We start from the raw sequence: 25,090 nt of genomic DNA, 5'->3' as shown, positions 1-25,090 counted from the left end.
GCGAGTGAGCTGCTCACACTGGACTACCTACTGAGGGTAGGCGAGTATCGGCTGTCCAGGGCGGGCTTTGGTGTCGTCACACGGACTGGATCGGTGGTTTGGACACCAACTGCAGTCTGAGACCACAGCAGAACCTGTCCTTAGGGCTGGGGACAGGGTTAAAACCAGCAGTACCGGGAGCTCTCAGTGAGTGAGCAGCAGCAGGGATGATGCCGGGACACGTGGATGTCTGCACGCGCTGACTGCGGCTGGGCACCGGGAACACCGGGATACGGTGAGGCTGGCTGGGATCCACCGAGCAGAACAGTCTGCAAATCGTTTGGTAAGCTCGGTTGTGGCTCCACCTGTCAATACCTGCAGTCGATACTGCAGCTTTAAATGCATAGTTCTCTCTGCTCCTTTACCTACATACACACATTATATATATAATTTTGAACTTCTGTATTTTTGACTTTGTTGTTGTCTGTCTGCACTGCGACAGGTAGAGTTAAAGTTTTTTTATGTTCATACAAAGCTGAAATACAATACGTGATTATAAATGTCTTTATTTTTCTCTGCAGTGCGGCGGAGGTGTTTTGTCCCTACCGGGCCGCCGTAGAGATGGGAGATAATGTATCCAAGAGGTTCAAGTTGATGTCATCCGCAGATGCGGAGATGGAGGAGCGGTCCTTTCCGAATCCGTACCCGGACTGGGATCAAGGTTCGAGTTCTGGGTCGGACGGAAACCACAGTGAGGTTTTAGATGCGGAGGGAACGGTGAGAGCTGCTGGTTTTTGTCGCATTTTACTTTGTTTTGACGCGCTAACTGCAGCAGAGTTAGCTTAGCATTCACTCTCCGTTTTATTTATTCATTTATTTTTTGTCCAAGTCTCTGGGTCCAGGACTTGTCCCCCGTGTTGGGTTCACTGAAATAAAGGGACATTTTTTTGTAAAGCAATAGTTTGTGTTCATCTCCAGCCTGTGGCTGGCACTTAAAGCACCAGATATTAGACGAAGCCCTGTTTGTTTGCTAACAGCTAGGAGATAAAAGTCCTCCCTCTGGGTGGATTTAACAACCTTTTCATTTATAATATAACAGCTGAGCATCATTACTTCATAAAACACGTAGTAACACTAACTAAATTGTAATTCATGGCTATTTTCAGGTAAAGTAGAGGAGGTAATTTTAATCATCATTCACATAAATAAGAAGTCTGAATTAAGCATCCCATCTTCATTTTTTCAAACTAGTACCTGCATGAGTCTGGACATGATAGCTGATATACACAACTCTTCCTAAAGGAGAGAGGACGTATATATATTTCAAATTAAAACTTATTCTCAATTTCAAGTCGACTGATGTGGGATTTTTGATGTCATATTTAAAATCTTTCCTACCAAATAAGTTGAGTATGCACAGGCATGACCAATAGCCACTTACTTACAAATGGCACATATCAGCCTTTTAAATATCAGCTTCTGCTCTTAAGACAGATCATGTCCTTTTTTTTATAATTCACAGGCTTGGTTAGGATCCAGTTTTTGATACCTGAAGCTGGAACAGTGGGAACATAGCCGATTATGGACTGGTGGTGCAGATTGACGTTTTGATGCATGAACTGTAAAGTTTGTGGAAACAGGAGTGGGTCGTCATCACACTCAGAGCTGACCCTTCTGTTGTGAAATCTTCTGGATTCGTAAAAGTTCAATTGAAAAAAATAAAAAAAATATGCTGGGTGATGTACTGCTACCAAAGGTCATAGCACCTTTTTTCATGATCGAGCTGCACATTTTGACCTTTTTATGAGTTTTCTTTCAAAGCTAAAGGAGGACGCGAGTCAGAAATCATGCAGGAAACAGAAATAAATAATAAAGTTTGCTTTACTGCTTCTTGCTGAATGATCTCAGAGGACAGCATGGTAGACAGGCTGGGTTCAGCTGCTGCTGGGTGGATATTTGGTCAGGTTGGCATATTCATAGATTCCCATTTATTCCTTAACCCATTTAGAATAATTTATTTATTTTTATTATCCATAAATCTGATATGCTCGGTTTTGCAAAACAGCTGAATTTTCTTTTCCTTTTTAACTGCTGAAGTTTCTGAACTAACTCAGCGTTGCACTTGGCTCCTGTGTTTTTGTGAATTTTTGTGGGTGGTCAGTGTGTGGACTCTGAGGAACATCAAGTACACTGAAGGAGGTGTGAGGAATGCAGACAGAAAGATGCTTTTTAAAGGGGTTTATTCTTATTCACTAAGTAGCTTTTAAAAATTTGTGTGATTTATTACAACATCAGGTAATGGTATATTTTCATGTCCCATAGAAGACATAACATTGATTAAAAAAACAAAATCTGAATCCAATTATCTGCATGATAGTTATTTCGTCAGCCTTACACACAGACTTGCTGTCATTGTGAGTGTCAAACATCTCAATAAATGTTTCTATTCAATGTTAAAGGAGTCTGGATTTAAAAAAATATATTTGTTTTCCTCTTCAGCTTAGCGCATCCTTCCAGAGGAAGGTTCAGAGTAAGATCAAGGATCTCCTCCAGCAGATGGAGGAGGGCCTGAAGACTGCCGACCCCCATGACTTTTCTACCTACACCGGTTGGACAGGTCAGTTGTGAGAGGACTATCCTTGTCCATCAGCTACACTACACTTACAATTATTTGTTTAACATTCTGTTTCTTGAGTTTTTAACATGTTAAGTCAACAATTCACAACAAACAAGCCCAGTTTACCCCAGTTCAGCAGTATCAGCCTCCTGGCCAGCGGTGTTGTGATGCTATTATATCTAATATAATGTAGATATAATGCCTCCATAATAATATATATATATATATATATATATATATATATATATATATATATTATCAAGTCAGCCAAACCCCAGAATGTGCTTCCAAGGCTTCACATTCTTTGCTCAAAGTGCTTTCCACCACAAAGAGCTTTGCCACATTAGCTTACATGCTAGTTAGCCGGTCGCTATGCTCATTAGACACCAGCACGTCCTCCTCCATACACGTTCAGCAGAAGCCCCCTCTGTTACAACTGTTACATAATCTTATCACTGCAATTACTTTATCCAAAATGGTTGGGACCAGCTAAGTTTTACAACAGTTTCATTCTCTTGTGCAAAACTAACCGTTTGGATGGAACAGCACAGAGAACACAACACAGCAGAACAACTGGACACATTTAACTTTCAAACCAAATAAAACGGAGAACTCCACATTTCAGGCCATTTATCTCCTTTACAACAAAACAACAATATTTGAAAGCCTTCAAACTATTGAATGAAAACTAAATTTGGCAAAATAATAAAGAATCAGAAAAATTGCAATCATTGCAATTATTTTATGAATTGTTTAATCACAGTAGTACTGAGGTGTGTCCTGTGTTTACTCTGCTGTCACTGTAGGTATTGCCTTGCTGTACCTTCAGCTGTACCGGGTCTCTCATGAAGCCTCCCACCTCCAGAGGGCGCTAGACTATGTGAAGAGGGCCATGAGGATTCTGAACGGTCGCAAAGTGACCTTTCTGTGTGGCGATGCAGGACCCCTGGCTGTGGGTGCTGTGGTCCACCACAAACTGAACAACTCTGCAGACAGCAAGGATTGTCTGTCCAGGTGAGTGGTCAGAAGTTACTCAACTCATCCAGGTGTCAGGAGCTCCAACTGAGGAACTCATCAAGGTGTTCGGACCTCTGGCTGATCCAACTCACTACCAGGTGGCGATCAGCTGACAGCTTTGCTCCTCTCTTCACCTGAGTGTCTAAAACATACGGCCGCAGGTCAGATGACACGACTACAAAGCCAATCTTAGATTTGCGGCCTAGGGTGTCCATGTGCCATATGCAGTCATGGACATCCTTACGGGCAAACGTGTTTGTTATGGACAAACTCTGACAAGCACAAAGGTCCAATAACAGAACAGCACTCTGGTTCAGATCGGAGTAGCTGTTCCTCCCAGTCACACCCGTCCAGGTTACACTGTTGTTACCCATGTGGGTAATGAAGTTTTCCAGCAGAATGATGTAGTCCCCAGCAGGAGCACCTTGTAGCAGCACCCCTGCTAAGGACTGCAAGAAGCTGGATCCTTTGAACTGCCATTTGGCACATAGGCACTTTAGAGGCTAATCCTTAGTTCATTGTTTCTTCAAAAAAGGTTAAAAAACGAAAACAACTGGACTTCTATTCTGTAGTTGAAGATGTTTCGCTTCTCATCCGAGGAGATTTCTCAATTCAGAAGTAGAGAGTGTGGAGTTGAGCTTTTAAAGCTAAGATGTGATGTAATCCAGTTTACATCAGATCTCAGCTTTAAATGTAAGCTGGATTGCTGGAAAGAAGTCCAGTTGTTTTTGGTTTTTAACCTTTTGTGAATTTGCCATGGCCTTGATGACTGAGAATCTACACCAGTTCATTGTTTCTTCTTCTATTTAACCTCTTTGTTAGAATGACTGACACAGAGCCTGTTTTACACGTGTGATAACTTTCTACATCGCAGCACGGTAAAACTAGTGTCGCTCTGTCAGCCATCATTTATTTTTTTCTTCTGCAACAAATACAAAAAAAGTCTTCTTCGTGGGCAAAAACAACAGAATTGCACCCTCTATGGCTGAGTTGCATACATTTATATTTTTTTCACAGATGCTTTTTTTTATATACTCTTTATTTAACATTTTTCATTATTACAATGAAACATACAACATACAGAACTTGGGGCACTGATTCATAGTTGGATAGGAAGAAAAAAAAAAATTACAAGATGTTACATATATTTATGCTTCCTTGCTCTTGAATGTCAGCCATTTAGACCAGCGTTTGTTGTGAGAATGTCCTTTCATATGTAAAAAAATGTCAGTTTTTCCATAGAGTGGATCTCCTCCACGACTTCCCGCCAATGGTCCAGCTGGGAAGGGAGTTTCTTTAGCCAAGACCGTGTAATAACTTTTTTGCTTGCAATTGATAGAATTTTAAAAAGATATTCATCTCCTTTTTGAAACACTTCTCCACATATCAGCCCCAGCAGAAGAATTCTGGGGTCTTTGGAGATGGCATACCCCAAAATTATCCCGGTAGTCTGACAGATTCCATCCCAGTAAGGTGCCAACTTTGGGCAGGACCAAAATACGTGAGAGTGATTGACGTCCTGATGGCCACATTGTCTCCAATATTGCTGTTCTTCTCCTCTATGTCTACTAATAATTTGAGGTGTAATAAAGTGTCTAATTAAGCATTTCCATCCGAACTCCTTCCATCTTTTAGAACTGGTAGATGTCTGTTGTGTCGCACACATTGAAAGCCAATCACCCTCTGTAATTTTTACTCCCAATTCCCTTTCCCATTTTGACTCAATATTCAAGGTGTTATTTCCATTATGTTTCTGCAACCCCTTATATAGTTTGGAAACGGTTTTACATGGGAGGTGTATATAACCATTTGTAAAAATTTGCACAAATAGTATTACCTCCTGGATGAACACCTTTTTTTATTTTGGTATTGTAGAAATGTCTAACCTGAAAGTATTTAAATAAGTCTCTGTTCTCAAGTTTATAATCCCTTTTCAGTTGCTCAAATGTTTTAAATGTGTTACCTTCTACAAACTGGCACAAAGCTACAAGTCCTCTATCTTTCCAGCCTCAAAAGGAAGAATCTAATTCTCCTGGCCGAAAGTTTGAGTTACAAGAGGGCCACATCAGGAGTCCAGTGACATCTGCCAATTTGTTCTTGTCAACTAATTCTTTCCAGATTAACAACGTGTCTTCAACTATACGATTCCCACTTTGGTCCGAAACTATTTTACCTCCCAAGCGTGTTTGGGGTTGGACCCCATCCTGCCTAAGTTCAATCTGTTTCCAGCCAGTCTCCATTTCCGGGGAGCACTATCAGACCATAAATCTCATTTGAGATGCGTAGTAGTATTTCCTCAAATTTGGAAGGGCCAGACCCCCCTGGTCTCTATTAATTTGGAGTGTTTTAAATTTTATTCTTGGTCTGGACCCGGACCAAATAAATTTTGAGATCAGCCTATTCCAGGCATGGAACTGTGTGCTAGATATTCTAATAGGCAATGACATGAAAAGATATAAAAATCGAGGGAGCAGATTCATCCTCACTATTTCCATTCTAGCTGTGAAATCCAACAGTAACCTTAGCCAGGCTGTCAAATCTTTTTGTATGGTTTTAGTAAGCTTACCAAAGTTCAAACTAAATAACTCCCCAAGTCTCTGGAAATAAATACTCCTAGGTATTTTATCTTTTTGGCATCCCACTTAGGTCCATAGGTCTTTCTTATAAGTTTACTAGGGGAGTAGTTAATTGTCAGATCTTGTGTTTTTGTGATGTTTAGACTGTAGCCCGACAGTTGGCCAAACTCAGTTAGAGCTGACATAAGTTTGGGGAGTGTTATATTTGGATTTTAAAGGTATGTGATTGTCATTTGCAAAGAGGCCAATTTTGTGTTCTATATTTGCAAAACTAACACCCTTTATCCCATCATTCTCCCTAATAGCCTGTGCCAAGGGTTCAATGAATATTGCAAAAAGTGATGGACTTAGACAACATCCCTGGCGGGTTCCTCTGTGTAGTTGGAAGCTATTTGTTAGGTGTCCACTGATTAAACCACGGGCCAGTGGATTATCATAAAGTGACCGCAAACAACTAATAAACTGATTATTAAAGCCCATACGTTCTAGTACCTTGTATAGAAAAGTTCAGTTGACCCGATCAAAAGCTTTTTCTGTGTCTAGGCTAAGTAATGCGATGCTGAGATCCTGCTTTTTGGCATGAGCTAATATATGTAATGTTCGTCTTATGCTGTCATGAGTTTGTCGGCCTTTCATGAATCCCGTCTGGTCTTTGTGTATTAGGTTTAACAAGTAATACTCCATTCTCCGAGAGATTATTGATGTAAAAATTTTATAATCAACATTCAGAATTGAGATTGGGCAATATGATTCACAGTATTCAACATTTTTCCCTTCTTTAGGGAGGACAGATATTATAGCATCTCTCCAAGATGGTGGGATCACAGCTCTTCTCAATGTCCAGTTAAAGGACTCGAGCAGAGCCTGGGAAAGCTCCTCCCTGAACATCTTGTACCATTCATTTGGAAACCCATCACTAGCTGGGCACTTATTACTTTTCAAAAGTTCAATAACTGTATCCAATTCTTTCTGGGTAATGGGAGCAGATAGAGTTTCATTTTGGATTAGTCCAAGCGAAGGTAAGTCCACAGCTGCCAAATAATCGTCAATAGCAGTTATATTAACTACTTCTGGGGCAGAGTATAGTGTTTTAAAGTAATTCTCAAAGGTCTTATGTATTTTTTCTGTGTCATAGGTTAAATTACCAGTTGAGGATTCTCTAATTTTAGTTATTGAATGCTTCAGTTGGTGTTTACGAACTTGTCTAGCTAAGATTCGTGTAGCTTTTGGGCCTGATTCATAAAATGTTTGTTTGGAGAATCGCAATTTTTCCTCAAGCTCCTGAAGTATCATATCATTTATATTGCTTTTAGTTTTCATTATTTGTTCTGATAATTCTCCATTGTTAGTCCTTTGCTGTTTTAATTCTAATTTCCTCAATGTGTTTTCCAATTCCTCATATTTTAACCTTTTTACATTTTTAAGATAAGCAGTTCTAGAAATTAGTCTCCCTCCCATTACTGCCTTGACCATGTCCCAAACTAAGGTGGGATTTACCTGCCCATTATTATTGTCTTTTACACATTCCGCTAATTCTTTTCTAATCTCCTTTGTTGTGGTTTCATTATGAAGGATACCTTTATTTAAGCGCCATAATGTTGTTTTAGCCTATTATACAAACCGATGGACAAATAGATAATGTTATGGTCCGAAATATCAGATGTTCCAATTAAACATTCCTTCACTTTAGATCTATCGATGGTGTTCATCAGAAACAGATCAATCCTGGAGTGGACTTTGTATGTAGAAGAGTAATGAGTAAATTCTTTTTCTTTAATATGGAGGTCCCTCCAGACGTCAAACATGCCCATCTCCCTGATCAGGATATTTAGATCTTTTGACCTACCAGTTTTTTGTTTTTTTATAGCTTGTTGTATCTAGTGCATAGTTAGGGATTGTGTTCCAATCTCCAGCGCAAACAAGAACTCCTTCACTAAATGAGATAATGGTGTCAAATACTGTTTTTAAGAAAGTTCTGTCGCTCTCTGGTGGTACATATACTGTATATTAACAATCGTGACAACAACGTTATCAATCCTCCCCTTTATAATAACAAATCTGCCCTCTTTGTCACCCTTCTCAGATATCAATTCAAAGTTCAGTGAATTAGAAATTAGGGTGATCACCCCCCTCTTTCCACTATTTCTACAGCTATAAAACATGTTCTGTTTCGTATAGGCTTCGCCCTTTAAGGCTATCGCTAGTGGGTTTATCCACTGTGTGTGGCTGTGTGGCTTCTGATGGTTGGAGCTTCAAAGCAAAGAGGGGAATACATATGCACACACCACTTATCAGATTGATTTTTTTTAGTATTATATCAAAAAAATTTTGTTGTTGTTGAAATAAAGCAGTTATGGAATATCTTCCTGCAGCCTTGTATGTAAAGCCTAGATCTACATTATAAGATGATAACCTGAGCTGGTTTTGTCCATCAGGCTTATCCAGCTGCAGCGCTCCGTGCTCAGTCCAGACGCTGAGATGCCCGATGAGCTGCTGTATGGACGGGCCGGATATCTTTATTCTTTACTCTACATCAATAAAGAAATTGGAGCTAATACTGTGGACGAAGACACAATTACAAAGGTGAGGTTCCTCTCCTGCTGTTTCATATTTAAACCCTGTTTAAAAGGCTTAACTTCAAGTAATTTATTCATTCATTTGTAATGAAAAAACCCTGATCTTTAGGAATGTTCATTTCTCTCCAATGTATATGAGATACAATAAGTTTCAGGAAACATACATTATTATTCAGAATAAATACAGTCTGATGCCATTCTTAAGTTCAGTTTTTTGTAGATTTTCTAGGTAAAAACAAAGATTTTTTTTATAAATGTAGCTTTGATTAACTTTCTACAAGACCAGCTAAGTTAAAGTACTGTGGTGCTGTAAAGGACAAACATGCAATTTTTGTTTGACTTTGACATACATGATTAGTATTCAGTACTATTCAAATCCAGTGTAGGGGCGCATAATGCAGTGGTTCTCAAACTGTGGGGCGCAACCTCATGGGGGGTCGCAGTGCAATAATACGCTGCTTGAAATGGTACAAACTCTGTTTACTCACTACATGACTGGCATCAATTTAGAGAAAAAATGCCACAATAACAAGTTGATTTTTTTCTAATTGACATAATAAATTACTAAGAGAAAAATTAAAAGAACTGTGTAAATCTTGAGCTTTTCCTTTTATTTATTTTTGTTATTACATGTAAATTTGACTTGTTTTAGTCATATTAATCCAAGAGGGGACTAAAGATATTTTCCCTGCAAAGTGGAGCACAGCATGAAATTTTGAGAACAACTGATCTAATGTGTTTATCATGTCACCTTTAACCTCAATTATAAGGCTGTAATTATTTAGGGGTAAATCTGGCAGCAGATTCAGTTTTTACTTGTTTGTTTACATGTTTGAGTGAGGGTAGAGCTACAACGGGAAACAGTTTTTAGTATTTGTTTTTCAGTGTGTTTTGAGAGGAGCTATCCGGCCTTCAAACTAAAATATTTCAGGTACACATTTCAGATGAAGGCGTTGAGGTTCACCAGAAAATCCTCACAAGTTCATGCGAAGGCAACGGGACTCCATTTTGATTCTTGACTCCCATCCAAAGAGCTTTTGTCCTAAGGCAGGAAGACCCAGCTTATTGCTTTTATTTATTTAAGGTCAAAGAAACATTGAGCAGAAAATTCAAGGGATGAGACCGCTCCCAGTGGCAGGATATGTTTACCTTAAGATAGTAAGAGAATTGATTGATACAAGTTCACGGAGCTCACCTTGTCCAACTCTCTCCAAACCTCAGGTGGTGACGGCCATCATGGAGTCTGGGAAGAACATGTCAGCAGAGCAGAAGAAGACAGATCGCTGCCCTCTTCTCTATGAATGGCACAAGAAGCAGTACATCGGCGCTGCCCATGGCCTGGCAGGCATCTATTACATGTTAATGCAGGTAAGGAGAAGCTTAAAGCTGATGGTGATTTGGTTCCAGCTCTATCTTTAGCTTGGTCAGAGAAGAAGAAAAAGCCACTGATATCAAGACAAGAAAGCTTCTCACAAGACAGAGGACTAGTGAGCATCAGAGCCACAATATAGGATGAAACACCTAAGATCCTCACTTCTGATTTTTGTACAGCGATGACTTGTTGATATTAATTTAGGCCACTTTTGATTTCTCTCAAAGAGCTCTAATGAACAGAATAAAGCTGGGGTAGGCAACCCTAGTCCTCAAATGCCACTATCCTGCATGTTTTACTTGTTTCTCTGCTCCAACACACCTGATTTGAATCAATGGATGATTAACAGGCTTCTGCAGAACATGAAGAGGTCATTTAACTACTGAATCAGGTGTGTTGGAGCAGGGAAACAAGAAAAACATGCAGGATAGTGGAACTGGAGGACCAAGGTTGCCTACCCCTGGAATAAAGGATTACACTAAAGCAAGAACAGAACTCACTAGTTTTTTCTTACAGATGTAAAAATTTCAATTGAATTATTTCTGCTGGCTGCAAACAGGAAGCTGTATTTAGTGAAACCGATAGCTTTAAATTAAGCTTTAATTTTTTTATTTAGCTGGTTCAAGAATAGTATGAGTAGCAGTGCATTGTATGACAAATACTAAATGTCTAAATCTCAGACATCTTTCACAGTAAAAACATCATTCTGAGTATAAATAAGTCACAGAAAGTTAGATTTTAGATGAGTGAACTGGCATTTTGATATCTCTCATGGCTTTTATACAATCACAGTTGAGGTTTGATGATTTTTGGAGATTTTACTGCAGAATGTTCATTTTAGTTCATTGTAGTTACTGTTTTGCTTAACTTAGCTTGAACATTTGTTTTGAGGTTTTCAATTTTTTTTTTCATTGAATTTTTTCGTATAAAATGTTTAGGCCAAGAGCGATGGTGAGTTTTAGAAGTGAAAACATGCTCTGTTTGTCTCTTCAGCCTGAAGCACAAGTTCATCCAGACCTGCTGTCAGAGATAGTGCGTCCCTGCATCGACTACGTTCGCAGTAAGAAGTTTCGATCAGGAAACTTCCCATCGTCGCTAAGCAATGAAAGTGACCGGCTGGTTCATTGGTGCCACGGAGCGGCTGGTGTCGTCCATATGCTCCTCATGGCTCATAAGGTGAGACTGATCTTCACTGTGACGGTCAAAAAGCGACACAACAAGGCCATCCTGTGGCCTGGCTTTGCACTGCATGATCAGAGGATGTGACAGAAAGCTCATTTTGTCTGCCACATTCAATAATGTCTTTGTCTGTGTGCGTGTTTATTTGCCTGTACAGTTAGCAAAATATCTCTACCACTGAATATTAATTGGATGTCAACCCAATTCAAGATAAGCTTCGCAGCTAAGCAATATTAGCAAGCGCAAAAATGGCTACAACTCAGTCAGTTTTATAAATATTAAGTCAAATTTTGGCTTTGTTGTCATTCTCCCCTGTCATTCTAAGGTATGCTACAGCACCATAGGCTTGCTCCGACGCATCACAAAACACATGCAGCTCTCTCTCCTTCACCTTCATAGCTACATCAGTGGGTATGTATGGTCTAGGAAGACGGATTTAAGGAAGAAACTGAGCTCTCGCTCCCAACTTTCCCACTGCTGGAAGAGGTCAGGTGGCAGCTGGGGATCATCCCAGCCCTGATTCTTGTCCCACAGACGTCTGACTAACATCTTTGTTCTGGTGGTGTACGGAAGTATGAACCCCAATGGATCATACTGGCTGGCCAGTACTCGGTAGATGATGCGAATGATAGGAGTTGCATATTGGACCGGACAATGCTTATAGCCAAGCATGTCGGTAGCAAAGTGCCAACTGAGACCCAGGGTGGATTCTGGACTCTCTGTTTTACTCTCTGCGACCCAGAGCTCAGCACTGCTGGCCCATTGACGGAGGACAAACCCAGCCGATGACAGGATAGACCTCAATTGATCCACTAGTTCTCTGGCCTCTGTGGTTGTTGGCACACTGTGGAGACAGTTATCCACATCAAAACATCTCTTTATGGAGGTTCTAAACTCTGCCCCCGGTTGACTGTGGTCTTTGGCATGGCGTTGCAGAGCGAAGATGGCACAGCACGGGCTGCAGGTAGTGCCGAACGGTAACACCTGCCACTCATACACTGCAGGGGGTTCCTCCTGTCTTAGGTTATGCCACAGAAAACGCAGGAGAGGCCGATCCTCAGGTAGTAAGCGAACCTGGTGGAACATAGCCTTGATATCTCCACTTACTGCCACTGCATGTTCCCGGAACCTTAGCAGGACCCCAAGCAGGGAGGCACCGAGAGTGGGGCCAGGAAGGAGATAATCATTCAGGGTGTGCCCTTGGTGTTGAAAGGAACAGTTAAAGACCAATCTATGCTTGCCATTGTGGCTGACAAGGTGGTGAGGAATATACCACGCTTCTTCTCCTCCCTTTAGCTCTTTGGGTTCCACTTTCAGTACATATCCGCTCGCTGCTCAGGGGGTAACTTACTAAGCAACTGAGCAACGTGTGAGCCACAGTATAGCTACACTTCTCCCTCAGGGCCAAGCGTCTTCAACATGCCAACCAGCGACTGGATCTGGAGAGCAAATTTCTCAAAAGCGACTACATCACCACGTCGGATGTCAGGTGAGTCCATCACAGTCGCAATCCTCTTCAGGGCCAGTTGGTGAGGCTGCCCCATCTTCTCATTTAAAGCAGTCATGGTATCCGTAAATGGGGTCGGAGAGTGAAGGAAGGCTTCCGCTATCAGCCTAGCGTCCTCCAACTTCAGATGATCCACTAGGACCTGATACCTGAGGAGCTCTGGACTGTCAGGCCGTAATAGGTTTGCCAAGGCCATCTTCAGATGTGCAAACTCACCAGGGTATCGGTGAACTAGATTTGGGACGGTTGGATGTGGACCATGATAAGCTGTACCTGAGCTGAAACTCTGATACGGCGACCCAGGGTTCAGCAAGGTTTCTTCTTGGACAATTGGCGGATATTGGGAAGCTGGTGGATATGTCTGAGTGGAGGTAGGCGGAATGTTCGTAGGCCTGAGGTTTGCAGCAGAGTTAAATCTCAGGGTAGACAGAGCTGAGAAAGGTGGTCGTACACCCTGCAGTGGGGGTACCGGCGAAGTCTGATTACCGGCTTGGTGATTACTTCTTGCCTACTGAGAACTTGATGTTATTCGTGCAGCTAATGGAGCTACCGACTGACTGTGGTTGGTTTGCAGAGCCTCACCTTTTAATATTTGAAGTTCGCCCATCATTTGGTCCAGGACAGGTTGATTGCTAGGTATCTCATGCTCAGTTATGCAAGGTGGTGGTGGTGGTGGCCACTCCTCATCATCCTCGCTGAGGGTTGAGTCTGAATGCTTGGTGCCTGCCGTTCCTTCGCACTTTTCATGCTGAGTGTCACGAACAACGTTAATCATCTGGAACATACTGGTCTGCATAGCTCTTAAAGCTGCCAGGTCTGCTGATATAAGCTGCTGGGATTGCTGAATGAGGAACTTCTCATATTGGAGCTCCTCTAACTCTGATCTTAGAGTCCTGTCGTCCATCATGATGATGGGTACGGCTCCAGAGGGAGTGGGATGTCTCCATAACCTTGTCTGCTTTCCCTCAGATACCAGCGGTTGGGTTAATGGCTCTTCTCGGATCTGCTGCGGACTCTCTCCTGCATAATGGGTGACAGGTTTGCCGCCAAACGATGCTTCAGCTGGTCCTGGGGAGACCCATGGGGAGGTGAGGGGGGTCTTCTCGGCTGATCCCTCCTGCTGAGTCATCCATCTTCTCTCCATTCCATGTTGGTATGGGCTTCTACGGTGATATTCGACTTCATAATCTTCATAACATTGCGGGAGACGGGTCTGGCGCTTCGGACGTGCGCCGCTAATTACGAAGTCCTGTTCCTCCTCCATCTTTACTAGGTTAAGGCAGTAAATTCAGCTCGAAGGACCATTAATGTAGGGGAGAACACTCTATGCTTCCAGACTGTAAGGCACTGGACGTATAATTTTACTGTTCTCAACCTGGGGTGTCGGCCAGAACACTTGGGCCAGGATTTGGCAACATGATGACGTCATTGCTTTGCTGTATTACGGTATCCCTTGCAGGACAAACACTATACAAACTCTTAACAATGAACTTGCATTTTTTATAACTCATACACATAAAGAGCCTTTTGTACAAGCGGAGAGGTGTCCTGAACACATACTTTTTTTCCTTCAAGGTTTGACCAAAACAGCTAAAAGTCCATAGTTTATCAACATAAGATGATCTTCGTCTAAAACTTTGGCATGAAAGATGGCAGGAAGTGAAAAGAAATCCTTCAGGAATGCCTGGTATTTTAATCAAATATTATGGAGCCTTTTTTAATTAGCTGATTTTAAACTTGAGACATGAATACTTTTCTGTATTTCTTGGTCCATTAGGGAGCCACTTGGCAGCTAATGTGCTGCTGTTATCATTCTTCTCACTGATACAGACAGAACACAGTGAATAAAGTAGCAGCAGGAGAGAAGACTCCTTATCACTGTTTCACTATCGTCAGAGCACTCACAACAAATCTGCCTTTTGTTGGAGAGCTCAAACAGCTTTGAGTGGGTGAAAAATTTCACATCAGTTATTACAGCTGTTGTGTAGACATACAGTGCACTAATTATTGTAAACTGGGTCATTAGCATTGAGGTTTTCCAATGTTGATTGGGAAAAAATTACACATTTACAAGGTAGTCCTGTGCTTGTTGGATGCGCTGTAGTTTCCATGCCAGACCACTCGCTGGCACTGACACGTGCATGTGCGAGACACCAATCTCTACAGCATTAAAGTAGTTGCATTTCAGATGGTGAATACACAGACTTTTGTTTGGACCTACAGTGAGGTTGGGTTGCTGCTACATGTTGAAGAGAGTGACTAGCGTAAACAGCTCTCTGCTATCTGCCGTTATTATTGTTGTTCATGTACTTCTGCATGGGCAGAACAGCTTTTGACTGCAGCTGTCTGTGGTGCGCATGTGCGATTTCACGCATTGTTTCCTTTGAAATGCAAATGAGGGGAGGGACCAACAAATTCTACCCTGAGACCAGGGGTCCAAAAGTTTTAGTGTCAGAGAATCTGAACACTGTTGCTGCATAAACGAACAGCTGGAGTACAGCCGAAATGTCCCAGTCTCACTGAAAATCAGCGCTGAGCAAACTGCGCCTCAGTTGGCTATTTCTGCTGACTAGCTGCCTAGACCAGTCAGTCTTTATGATGCCTCTGGCTTTTGTAAATCACTGATAGAGCCGGCCACGTCCCTCACATACACGAGCTTCCAGAAATGAAGTGAGAAGCGCAGACTCAAATGAGGCGTGGAACAGAACTCGGCTGTGTCGACATGCATGGAGCACAACACATTAAATCTGTGATGAATGTCTCCCTTCGTATAGTTTTCAAAACATGACAAATTAGCTCATTCAGTTTTTTTAAACAAAGTTGCTGTGCATCATCATCAATCCTCCCTCTGTAATAAATCTGTTTGTTGTTCAATCCTGTGATCGGTCGGCCACACTTATCACCCTTTACGCAAGAGTTGTGTCGAAAGATCTAAATACTGTGAAATGTGTTATTTGTTATAAAGTTACAAATCTGTATACAATTCTTTTTGTCATTATGGGGTAATAAGTGTAGATTAGATAAAAGAAAAATTAAATGATCAGACAAAGTTCCTTCCAGTCTGAAACTCTCCTGCTTTCAAGGTAAGGATTTTACCAGGAAATTTTTATTTCATGTACTGCATAGAATATGGCTGAGGCCACAAAAGACCTGAGCCTTTTGGGGAAATAGATGGCCCTTTTGGTTTTACCTTTAAAATCACAGAAGCATGAAAACCCTGGTCTTGATGCTGACTGTTTCTCTGGTTTTATGTGTGTTCCGGCAGGTGTTCAAAGAGGAGAAGTACTTGAAGGAGGCTGCAGAATGTGCTGAGGTCATCTGGCAGCGAGGCCTGCTCAGAAAAGGTTACAGTATCTGTCATGGCACAGCTGGCAATGGCTATGCTTTTTTATCCCTTTACAAGCTCACCCAGGAGAAGAAATACCTGTATCGGGCATGCAAGGTAAGACCAAAGGTCAAAGGCAAACTTCTTATAGTGACCTAGCAAAAAATATACCCCAGGTTTTAAAAAACAAAAAAAAAGAAGAGTAGTACAGAAATAATATTATATATTAACTCCTTCGTTTGAAAGTTTATCTAACTGTATGGTTGTTATTACATCCTAGTTTGCTGAGTGGTGTTTGGACTATGGGACTCACGGCTGTCGTATCCCTGACAGACCATACTCTCTGTTTGAAGGTACCAAATCTTGACCTTTACTCTATAGCTCTACTCTGGTTAATGTTTCACACCTTAATAATGATGTAAGAACAAGCTAGGACCGTGCAGTTAATTACAATTTGTAGATTTGATTTCAGTTTTTACTGCAAACAACCACAAAACCAGGATAATTGACAAAATAAAATTGACGTTGCAATTCGCTTTCCCTTTTCCAAATTAGGTGAAACTTTGTTGTTGCTCACTCGATGCTCCTCTGTTAGCAGTGGCAATGTAAATGGTGTATGGTGTTTCAGTGTAGACAGTGTTTCAAGCAGTGCATACCCTTTTTGAGATGGCACGTTCACCCTTTGGGACAGTTAGTTTGCTCTTTGGGACGCTTAATTCGGCCTTTGGGACGGTGCGTAAGCCCTTTGAAACGGCGCACAAGCACTTTGAGATAGTGCGTAAGCCCTTTGAGACGCTTTGTTCGCCCTTTGGGACGAAGCGTAAGCCCTTTAAGTTGGTGTGTATGCTCTTTCAGGGTATTGGTTAGGTTGATTAGCAGGGACATCATGGTGACAGTGAAACGCTAACATGTTTTTCCTTTCAGGGATGGCAGGGACCATCCACTACCTGTCAGAAATGGCACAGCCTGAAGCTTCATGTTTTCCTGCCTTTGAACTTTGACCTGCCAGTGATAGAACTGAGGAGGATGATGAGGCGGTTGAAGAGGACAACATGTGAACTGGAATCCTGGACTGGATTTAATTTGATCTGTGAGCTTTGGTCAAGTTGTTAAAACCAGCAGGATGTTAAACAGGACTGAGACAGATCTGGGTGAACAGTGGACATTTATCTTTTGTGTGTGTGTTGTGTGGGATCGTAGTGGTGTGTGTGTGTGTCTGTGAGTGGGGAGTAGTGGCGTCCCCATGCTCTCTCATCCTACAGTGTTGGGCTGCAGTGATGGACTCAATGAAAACTCCTGACTCGTTGAAAGCCTGTCACTGTAAAGACAGAAACACAGTGCAGCCTGTAACATCCTCGCAGTTACTGTGTGTGTGTGTGTGTGTGTGTTTGTGTTTGGATGTCTCTGCATGCTCCCTGTTGGCTCTCCTCTCGTGTTTCTGTGCTGTTTCCTCTCCCTGTGTTTAAATCTTGCAGTTTTTTATGTTTTTGTCATATTGAAGGGAACTTTTTGTCCTCTTTAATTTATTCCTGCAGTGAGTTTTGTCAACGTGGATCCTTTCTTCCTGTTCATGCTGTACTCATCCTGTTTCCATGCCAGCAGTATTGCAGGAGTCTCCTCATTGTCCTGCAGTCCACACATCAGATTTATCTCTTCTAACCTACCACTGTTCTCCTTCAGTCCACTCCTGGTTTTATATTAACATAAGAAACAAACATAAAAAAAATCTTTGTTTTAGCCAGGTTGACTTAAAAATCAGTATTTCTCCTGCAGGTATGTCAACTGCAGGACTGAACTGAACTGAACTGATAATGCTGCTGCACAGTTCTAAAGGTTTTCCAATGGGCTGTGCAGTTTTCAGGAAAGTTTGTTCAAATATATTTTATTTGCTTCAAACACAGGGGAGTTAAAGCTGTGAGGCAGAAGCCTTCAGCTGCTACTGTTCCAGAGAGAAAGGCCCCATCTGAAATAAATCCAGGTGTTAAAGGGGTGATTCGGCTACTTTTAAGATGGTTCTGCACTTGGGCTGTATTGGCAAGCTAATGTACAAACAAAGCATTTTAAGCAAAAGCAGTCCTTCAATTTGTCGATAATTCTTTTTTTCTTATTATATGCCAATCCCAACTGTCAAAAATACAAAATCAATTGTGAAAATTTCATAGTTACAAATGTTATTTTATAAACCTTTACATTGCTGTCCATTTTTACAATACATTGTTCTTCCAGCAGAAATATTAGAATATTCCTGTATGCTGTGTAATGTGAAACTGATGGCGGTGTAAAGAATCTCATCAAAGATCATAGTTGGCGTGTCAGTACTGTCAAAATTAAACTCTTTCTCCAAACTGAGGTCAATGAAAGGGTTATCTGCAACAAGATATTAACTGTTCATAACATTTTCCATAAAACCCTGTTCAGAAAATGGTTGAAATATCCCCTAAATGCCAAGGAGTGGTGTTGTTATTAAAAGTATTTTAAATATGTTCTCAGTAGACATGAGTGCAGGCACTTCATTGTGTAGCTCCTCAGAAATGGTTGGGATTTGTCATTTTGGAGTCTGAGCTGTGTTTTCTGTTTGAGTCACAATGATCAAGTCCCTGTTATGATCCCGACAGCACCAGAATGCTCATGTAATGCCTGGTTGAGTCTCACAGAGACTCCTTGATGAATGTTGCTGCATGATAATGTTTCTAGTGTCAACATGCCGATGTTTCCTGAACACTTTGGACATGTTCCACCATTCCTCGTGTCTCGATTAGTTTTCAGACCATTTGGGGTGAACTTGTGAATGTGTTTGTTCTTCCTCTGTGATGTCCTGGGCAGGAAAATGTGATTGTCTGCAAACTTAACTTTACATTTGTGTTTACAAAGGGACAGTATTCCTGTGAGGTCTGATACTGTTGGAAATAAAGCTGAATCCAGCTCCTGTTCTGCTTATTTTGTCACTCCTAAAATACTTATGATTACTAAGATCATCACCTAAGATGGATGTTAGTCTGAACAGGGTCTGAGTCCAGCTCTACAGAACAGACGTATTTACCTCACCTTCTCGTCTGTGGAAGGTAGGTGGCACCAAAGAGCAGATCAGTGGTGTTTTCAAGAACCTGAGCACAGCTGAAGATGACATGGGCTCAAATTTTGACTGCCACTTGGTGAGTTTAGCAGTCAACATATGTGGTGAAGAACAATATCTATTATCTCAATATCTGTAAAACTGGTTGCTTTATAGCCATTTTTGTGTTTGCCAAGGTGGCAGTAGCAGCCATCTTGAATTTTACAAAAAAAGCTAGCAATTTATTAGCACTTAGTATGTGTTGGGGATGACTTTCAGCTACTACCACACCAAATTGTAACCTAAAATCTAAAAAATTATCCCCATTTGCCAAGGTAGCAGCCATTTTAAAATTAAATAGAGAGTTTAGCATTCTGTTCGCACTCAGTATGTGTGTTGTGGACTACTTTCATCTACATCTACTACCAAAGCCTAAACACAGGAGCATCGACATGAGGAAAGGGTTCAGGTTCGAGCCAGAATCCACTCCGACGAGGTCTCCACATCTGATTGGACTCAAGCAGTTGAGGTGGACACCATCCAGTTCTTAGGACAAAAAGAAACAGGTGCCATAATGACTAGCGTGAAAAGGTTTTACTCAAGGTTTTACTCAACATCAGTCTGGCCTGTCCGGTCCAGTAAGTAACAGGTTACAGAAAGTTTGTTATTTACAGTAAATGTTGTGCTGTACAGTGATTTTAGAGATGGCCTACAGATACTTTAGTTTCTGACTCGAAACTCTACCCTGTTGATTAAAAAAAAAACCTTTAAGGTTACATATGACTGAGTTCTGATTCAGTACCATGTTTTTTTTTTTTTTTTGTAATTGACCAATTTAACACTGCTAAGGGAAGAGGAGCAGAGCCATGGATGAGAAGAAAAGGCAGCATAAGAAAGGTCCAAACTTTCAAAAGACAGTGCAGTTCAGTCTTAAAGGGATAGTTTGGACATTTTTGATTTGAGGTTCTGTGGAACCATTCTGAACACTAATGTCTTACCTGTTGTAGATAGTTTTTGTGAATGACCTCTGCTTTATGACACTATTAATTTCATGACAGAGTTTTTATGTTTACATGGTGTAATTTGTCCAAAGTGCAAACAGCAGCAGTGGGTGTTAACACTTCCCACACAGCCTGGAGTCACTTCCTGTTGGTGTATCAGAATATTTCTGCTGGTACATCTGTAAAATGTGACAGTATCTGCATAAACACCTATGTAATTTTAAAGACTGGAGTTGTGTTAAAACAACAAAGCCCACTTTGGAAGTAGCCCAATTTGAATTATTAGCTCATCTGAGCGGTGTCCATTTTAAAATGAATTTAGCCATATTAAAACAGCTCTAATCTTCAACATATCAGCAGGCATTCAGTGCTCACATTGTATTTTCACAAAAAATGCCATCTCAAAATAACAGTACAGGTTACGTCTTCAACTTGTGCCTCTGCTTCGTAACTGTGACATCCAACATGACGGGACCGGTTACTGTTTTGGCATTTTAAGAAGGTGCCAGTATTGTTTTAAAAGTATAGTATCGGTATTTTAACTTTCCAAAGTCATTGCAGGAGATATTTGGCTATTCAAATGTGTTTTGTTATGACTTGTTGAATACGGAGCAAAGTTTTATAGTATTCACACATGTACAGTAGAGTGAAACAAGAATTTCTTTAATGCTTTACATTTATAAAACTGCTTTTTTCATGACAGATGCAGCTTGCTCTGTCACCACTGCCATATTTCTTTCAATTCAAAACGCCACATGCAGCGATGAATTGTGGGTGAATACTTCGCCAAAGTCCGCTTGAATGCGTGCTTAGGCAAAGTGCGGATGTAGGACGCAAAGGGTGAGGGCTAAAGACCACTCCGGAGAATTGGGACACACTACACACTCAAACCCTTCAGCATGAATGCGCTTTTGAAGGACACAAGAGTGGAACAAGGGTGGAAGTGCGTGTATTGGGATCAAGCTTTTTTGTGAGAATCAGAGCACTTAGACTTTGACGGAGGAAAATGCGCTGTAAAAGGGTGAACTAAGTCCGTTTTCCCTCTTCTGTGTAAAGAAAAGAGGGTTCGTGGTAAAGCATGAAGGTAGTCAAGTTACATTTTAAATTTCTGATGAAACTACAGGTTTTTTTTTAGCTTTGCTGTCAAACATTAGAGCAGCTTAGGTTGACAAGGAAACTGAGGGCAAACAGAACAATTTTTAGGTTTTAAGTTGCAAACAAATTTCATTAAAATGGCTTGCTTTTTTAAAAAAAATTTAAAATAGTGTTTGGCTGATTTGCTCTGATATATTTGAGATTAGAGCTGTTTTAAGGCAACACTTTGGTGTCAGAATTAAACTTTATTTCTCTAAACTGTGAAAGTTCAAAGACCTATCTACAGCAGGTAAGATATGAACTGTCCAGAACTTTTCCACAGAACTTGAATTCAAAATGTCCTACTATCTCTTTAGAGATATCTTTAACTTGTCATTTGAAGTCATTTTACAGACAAGCTGCCAAAATAACCCACCTCCCAAAAAGAATAAGCATGGGACAACAGTCAGTGCTGTGCAATAATCATCAATCAGTGATCAATCACATGTTAAATATAAATGCTGTAGATCCACTGTGAGCCAGTGGATGCTTTAATGACCATCATCAGAGACACAGGTCCATCAGAATGACTCTTATGGCCCTTTTCCACTGGCGCATCTACAGTGCTGTTCGACTTGGCTCTCTATGGTTCAAGGCTTTTCCACTAGCAGGATTCGGGGAACCAGCCCCTTTTTTAGAATGTACTTCACTGTGGTTGCAAGTGTACCGTGCTGGCCTGAAAACGCGACGTCAGAAGACTGTTGCTCACTGATTGGTTAGAGGGCGGAGTCAGTGGGAATGAGAGTCACTCTCGTGTACTCAGGGGTGGAAATTAAAAATGTTGTCCACCAGCCATAGTGGCTGGTGGACAACATTTTTTTACCAGCCACTCAAATATTTGACCAGCCACTATTTTTTGTTGTGACAAAAAGTTATTTCATATGATGATGATGATGATGGAGGTGGGTGGAAGCAGTTGTGGTGTCCTACAAGCTGAACAACACCTCTTTCTGGACACTGCATGGAAATAACTAGATTTTTCTTATTTTATTTTTTATTTTAAGCCATTAAAAGATGCATATCTGTACATAAAAAATTCAGACGAGTGAAATTTATTTCTGTGGAGTGTTTTTGAAGTATTTTTTTGTGCTTTTGTAAGTTTTTGTATGTAAGTTGTGATGTTTTTCAGACACTTGCTGCTTTTAATGGATAGGTCTATTTGTGCTATCTGCTTACATTTAACAGGTAGGATATTCTGATGAAGGAAGTGATTTTTGTGGTTTTAGAAAGGTTTTCGTCGTGGATATAAATTGTTCCAATGCTATGCTGAGCATAACCCCTAAGCTTCCACTTCAGTATCCGATGGTATTTAACATTAACACGAACCGCTATAGTTTTCGGTTTGTAAACATGACGTTAGCAGTTTTTGATGGGTAGCACTGACCGTTAGACATAGCTGTTTAGCCGTGCTATGGTAGGAAAATCTGACGAGGAAGCACAGATCGTCAGAACACCGGCCGTAGGCGCGAACGCACACTGACCGACATCATGACGTCATTGATTTAGTTAAAAAAAAAAAAAACGTTTAACTTTCGGTTCTTCCCTCGACTACTCTTGAAAAACATTTTTGTTGTCTGCCACCCGCTTAACTCCCTAAATGTTCCGCCACATTGCTAATGCTACTTCTCAAACAGTTTCTTCTTCTTCTTCTTGATTTTTATTGGGGGTTGGTAAAAAACTGAAGGAATCAATACCGCCACCAACTGGTAAAGAGTGTCTGTTTAACTTTTCTCCTTCTTGCATTTAGCAGCAACTCAAGCACATTGCTGCCCCCTATATGTCAAGAGGACAAATTGCCAACCCGCCACAGTGGCGTGTGTGTTGATCAAATTCACCCGCCACTTCAAATATTTACCCGCATTTGGCCAGTGGCGGGTGCTAATTTCCACCCCTGCCTGTACTTCTCCAGTGTGTTTCACCTCACTGCCCGCAGCCTTTTCCAGGTCTCTTCTTTTTTGAGTCACAGAGTTAGCTGAATTTTCAACATTGCTACCATGTCATCCATTCTTGTGTCGCGTCTTCTTTTCTACTATCTGTTTAATGGTCGCTGGCAAGCAGCTTAATGGTGCATTACTGCCACCAGCTGGTAAGGAGCGTGGTGTCAATTTTTGGACTCTGGGACCGGCCAAATTTACAGTAAACCCACTCACTAGAGCTGTTACTTAAGTGTATTGGAAAACCATCCAAACAGAGTTGAGCTAAGTTGAGCTGCACTGTAGAGGCGCCAGTGTAAAATGGCCATTAGTTCTAATTAGCAGCTGTTCCAGCCTGCTCAGGTTGACCTGCAGACATCTGGCAGCTGCACACACGCTCATTAACCACCCATGTCAGACCCTCTGTGTGTGTGTGTGTAAAAGTCACTTTTCTTTTACAGTAAAGCATCACTTCTACATCCACAAATGCTTCTCATTAATAACAAACAGATGTTTTCATCTTCATCAGTACGTTTTCCATGTTCCTCCTCCTCAGTTCCTTCAGGATGTTACTTCTTTTCGTTGTTCTGAAATATCTGCTCGTATGGCGGCGGCGGGTGGTTGCAGTAGGACGGAGGTGGTGGATAGGAGCCCATCATGACGTGGGCTGAGCCAGGCTGTGCAGGGTACGCGGGGTGTGCCACCATAACCCCGAGGTCGCCTCCCGTCATCCCGTATGAGCCCTGCAGACTCCCTGGCTGCTGAAAAACTGCAAACACAACAGAAAGAAGACCCCTTGGACATTCTGCTCATTTTAAATTTTATTCACGCACAAAGGTTTCCACCATAGCTCTGAGAGATGTTAAGTAATTAAAATGATTCAATTAAGAGTCAAACTAGTGGTGCAGTAAAACTAAAGTAGGCTTGCTAAGATTTAGAAATAAATAAATTTGTAAAAGCCAGAGTGAACAAGTAAGTCTTCAGTTTTCTTTTAAAAACGCCCACACACTCTGCTGTCCTCAGGAAGGACAGGCGAAGTCCAAACATTTTGAACATGGTAATACAAAGAGAAAAAGCATCTTCTGTGAAAAATACAGTGTGAGCGCTGAAACTCACAGCCAAAACTTAAACTGAGTTGTTAAAAAAGCAAAATGGTTCCCATGTTTTGATACCTTTTAAAAGCTAAAAGAATAGGGCACAAGGCTGTGGCTAAAAGTAGCAAAATGCTAACTAAAAGCTGAATGCAGCAAAAGTGGGGTTGCCAACCCCTAGAAAGTGAAAGAAGCAACCCTGACTGGACAGCATGGCGCAAAGTGAGGGGGGGTGGGGGGTGAGTTTTTGTCTAGCTCATATTTAAATGTGAGACGCCGTTTTTACTAAGAGGGATGTCACTAAAGCAAGTGCAACAGCTGAACTTTTACCAGACAAACAAATACAGGCCCTCGTTTGAAAACTACAAACAAAAATAATAATTAAAGCTGCAAGCAGCATTGGCGGCCCTCGCAGCTCAGCGCCGCTCCGGCCTTGCGACCGCGGGAGCTCTGGCGACCGCCGTCTACGCTTTCGCGCCTTTCCTGCACCGTCCACTAGGTGGCGTTTTCAGCAAAAGTCCCAAAAGGCCTTCAGTCAGGATCAGTACCAGTCCTGTGCCATGCTGTGAACTTTGACCTTCCTACGTCAAACAGTTGAAAAGTTAGAGCACATGGGCTCTCGTGACCTTGACCTTTGACCTTGTGAACTTGAAGTTAAAAAGGCTGATACTTGACCCATGGGGAGTCTCGTTGTAATGTTTGACCTACCTACTTTGCACCGTTTCAGAGTTACAGTCAGTCAAAAGTCGTT

General features: G+C 41.4%; 2 protein-coding genes across 4 annotated transcripts in view; one reads left to right on the top strand and one right to left on the bottom strand.

Moving 5' to 3' along the window:
- Positions 1-19,071, top strand: lancl2 (LanC lantibiotic synthetase component C-like 2 (bacterial)). Its single transcript, XM_017436916.3, has 10 exons — positions 1-322; positions 561-756; positions 2,479-2,596; positions 3,403-3,610; positions 8,625-8,772; positions 9,987-10,133; positions 11,131-11,313; positions 16,089-16,265; positions 16,429-16,501; positions 17,073-19,071. Exons 2-10 carry the CDS (start codon positions 601-603, stop codon positions 17,147-17,149), a joined length of 1,287 nt encoding a protein of 428 aa, XP_017292405.1. The 5' UTR covers positions 1-322; positions 561-600; the 3' UTR covers positions 17,150-19,071.
- The window catches only part of vopp1 (VOPP1 WW domain binding protein), a 76,080-nt gene continuing 69,624 nt past the window's right edge, over positions 18,635-25,090 (bottom strand). For 2 of the 3 annotated variants that reach the window (XM_037973082.1, XM_017436910.3), the window contains one exon: positions 23,133-24,017. In XM_037973082.1, the coding sequence (XP_037829010.1) occupies positions 23,818-24,017 (200 nt within the window). In that variant the 3' untranslated portion in view covers positions 23,133-23,817. Of the gene's footprint in view, positions 19,747-23,132; positions 24,018-25,090 lie in introns of those variants that run through there. The other variant, XM_017436909.3, reaches the window with a different exon arrangement.

The sequence above is a fragment of the Kryptolebias marmoratus genome, linkage group LG21 (assembly GCF_001649575.2).
Source record: "Kryptolebias marmoratus isolate JLee-2015 linkage group LG21, ASM164957v2, whole genome shotgun sequence".
Classification (NCBI taxonomy): Eukaryota; Metazoa; Chordata; class Actinopteri; order Cyprinodontiformes; family Rivulidae; genus Kryptolebias; species Kryptolebias marmoratus.
The sequence above is the reverse complement of the archived record's forward strand: the minus strand, read 5'-3'. Positions and strand labels throughout refer to the sequence as shown.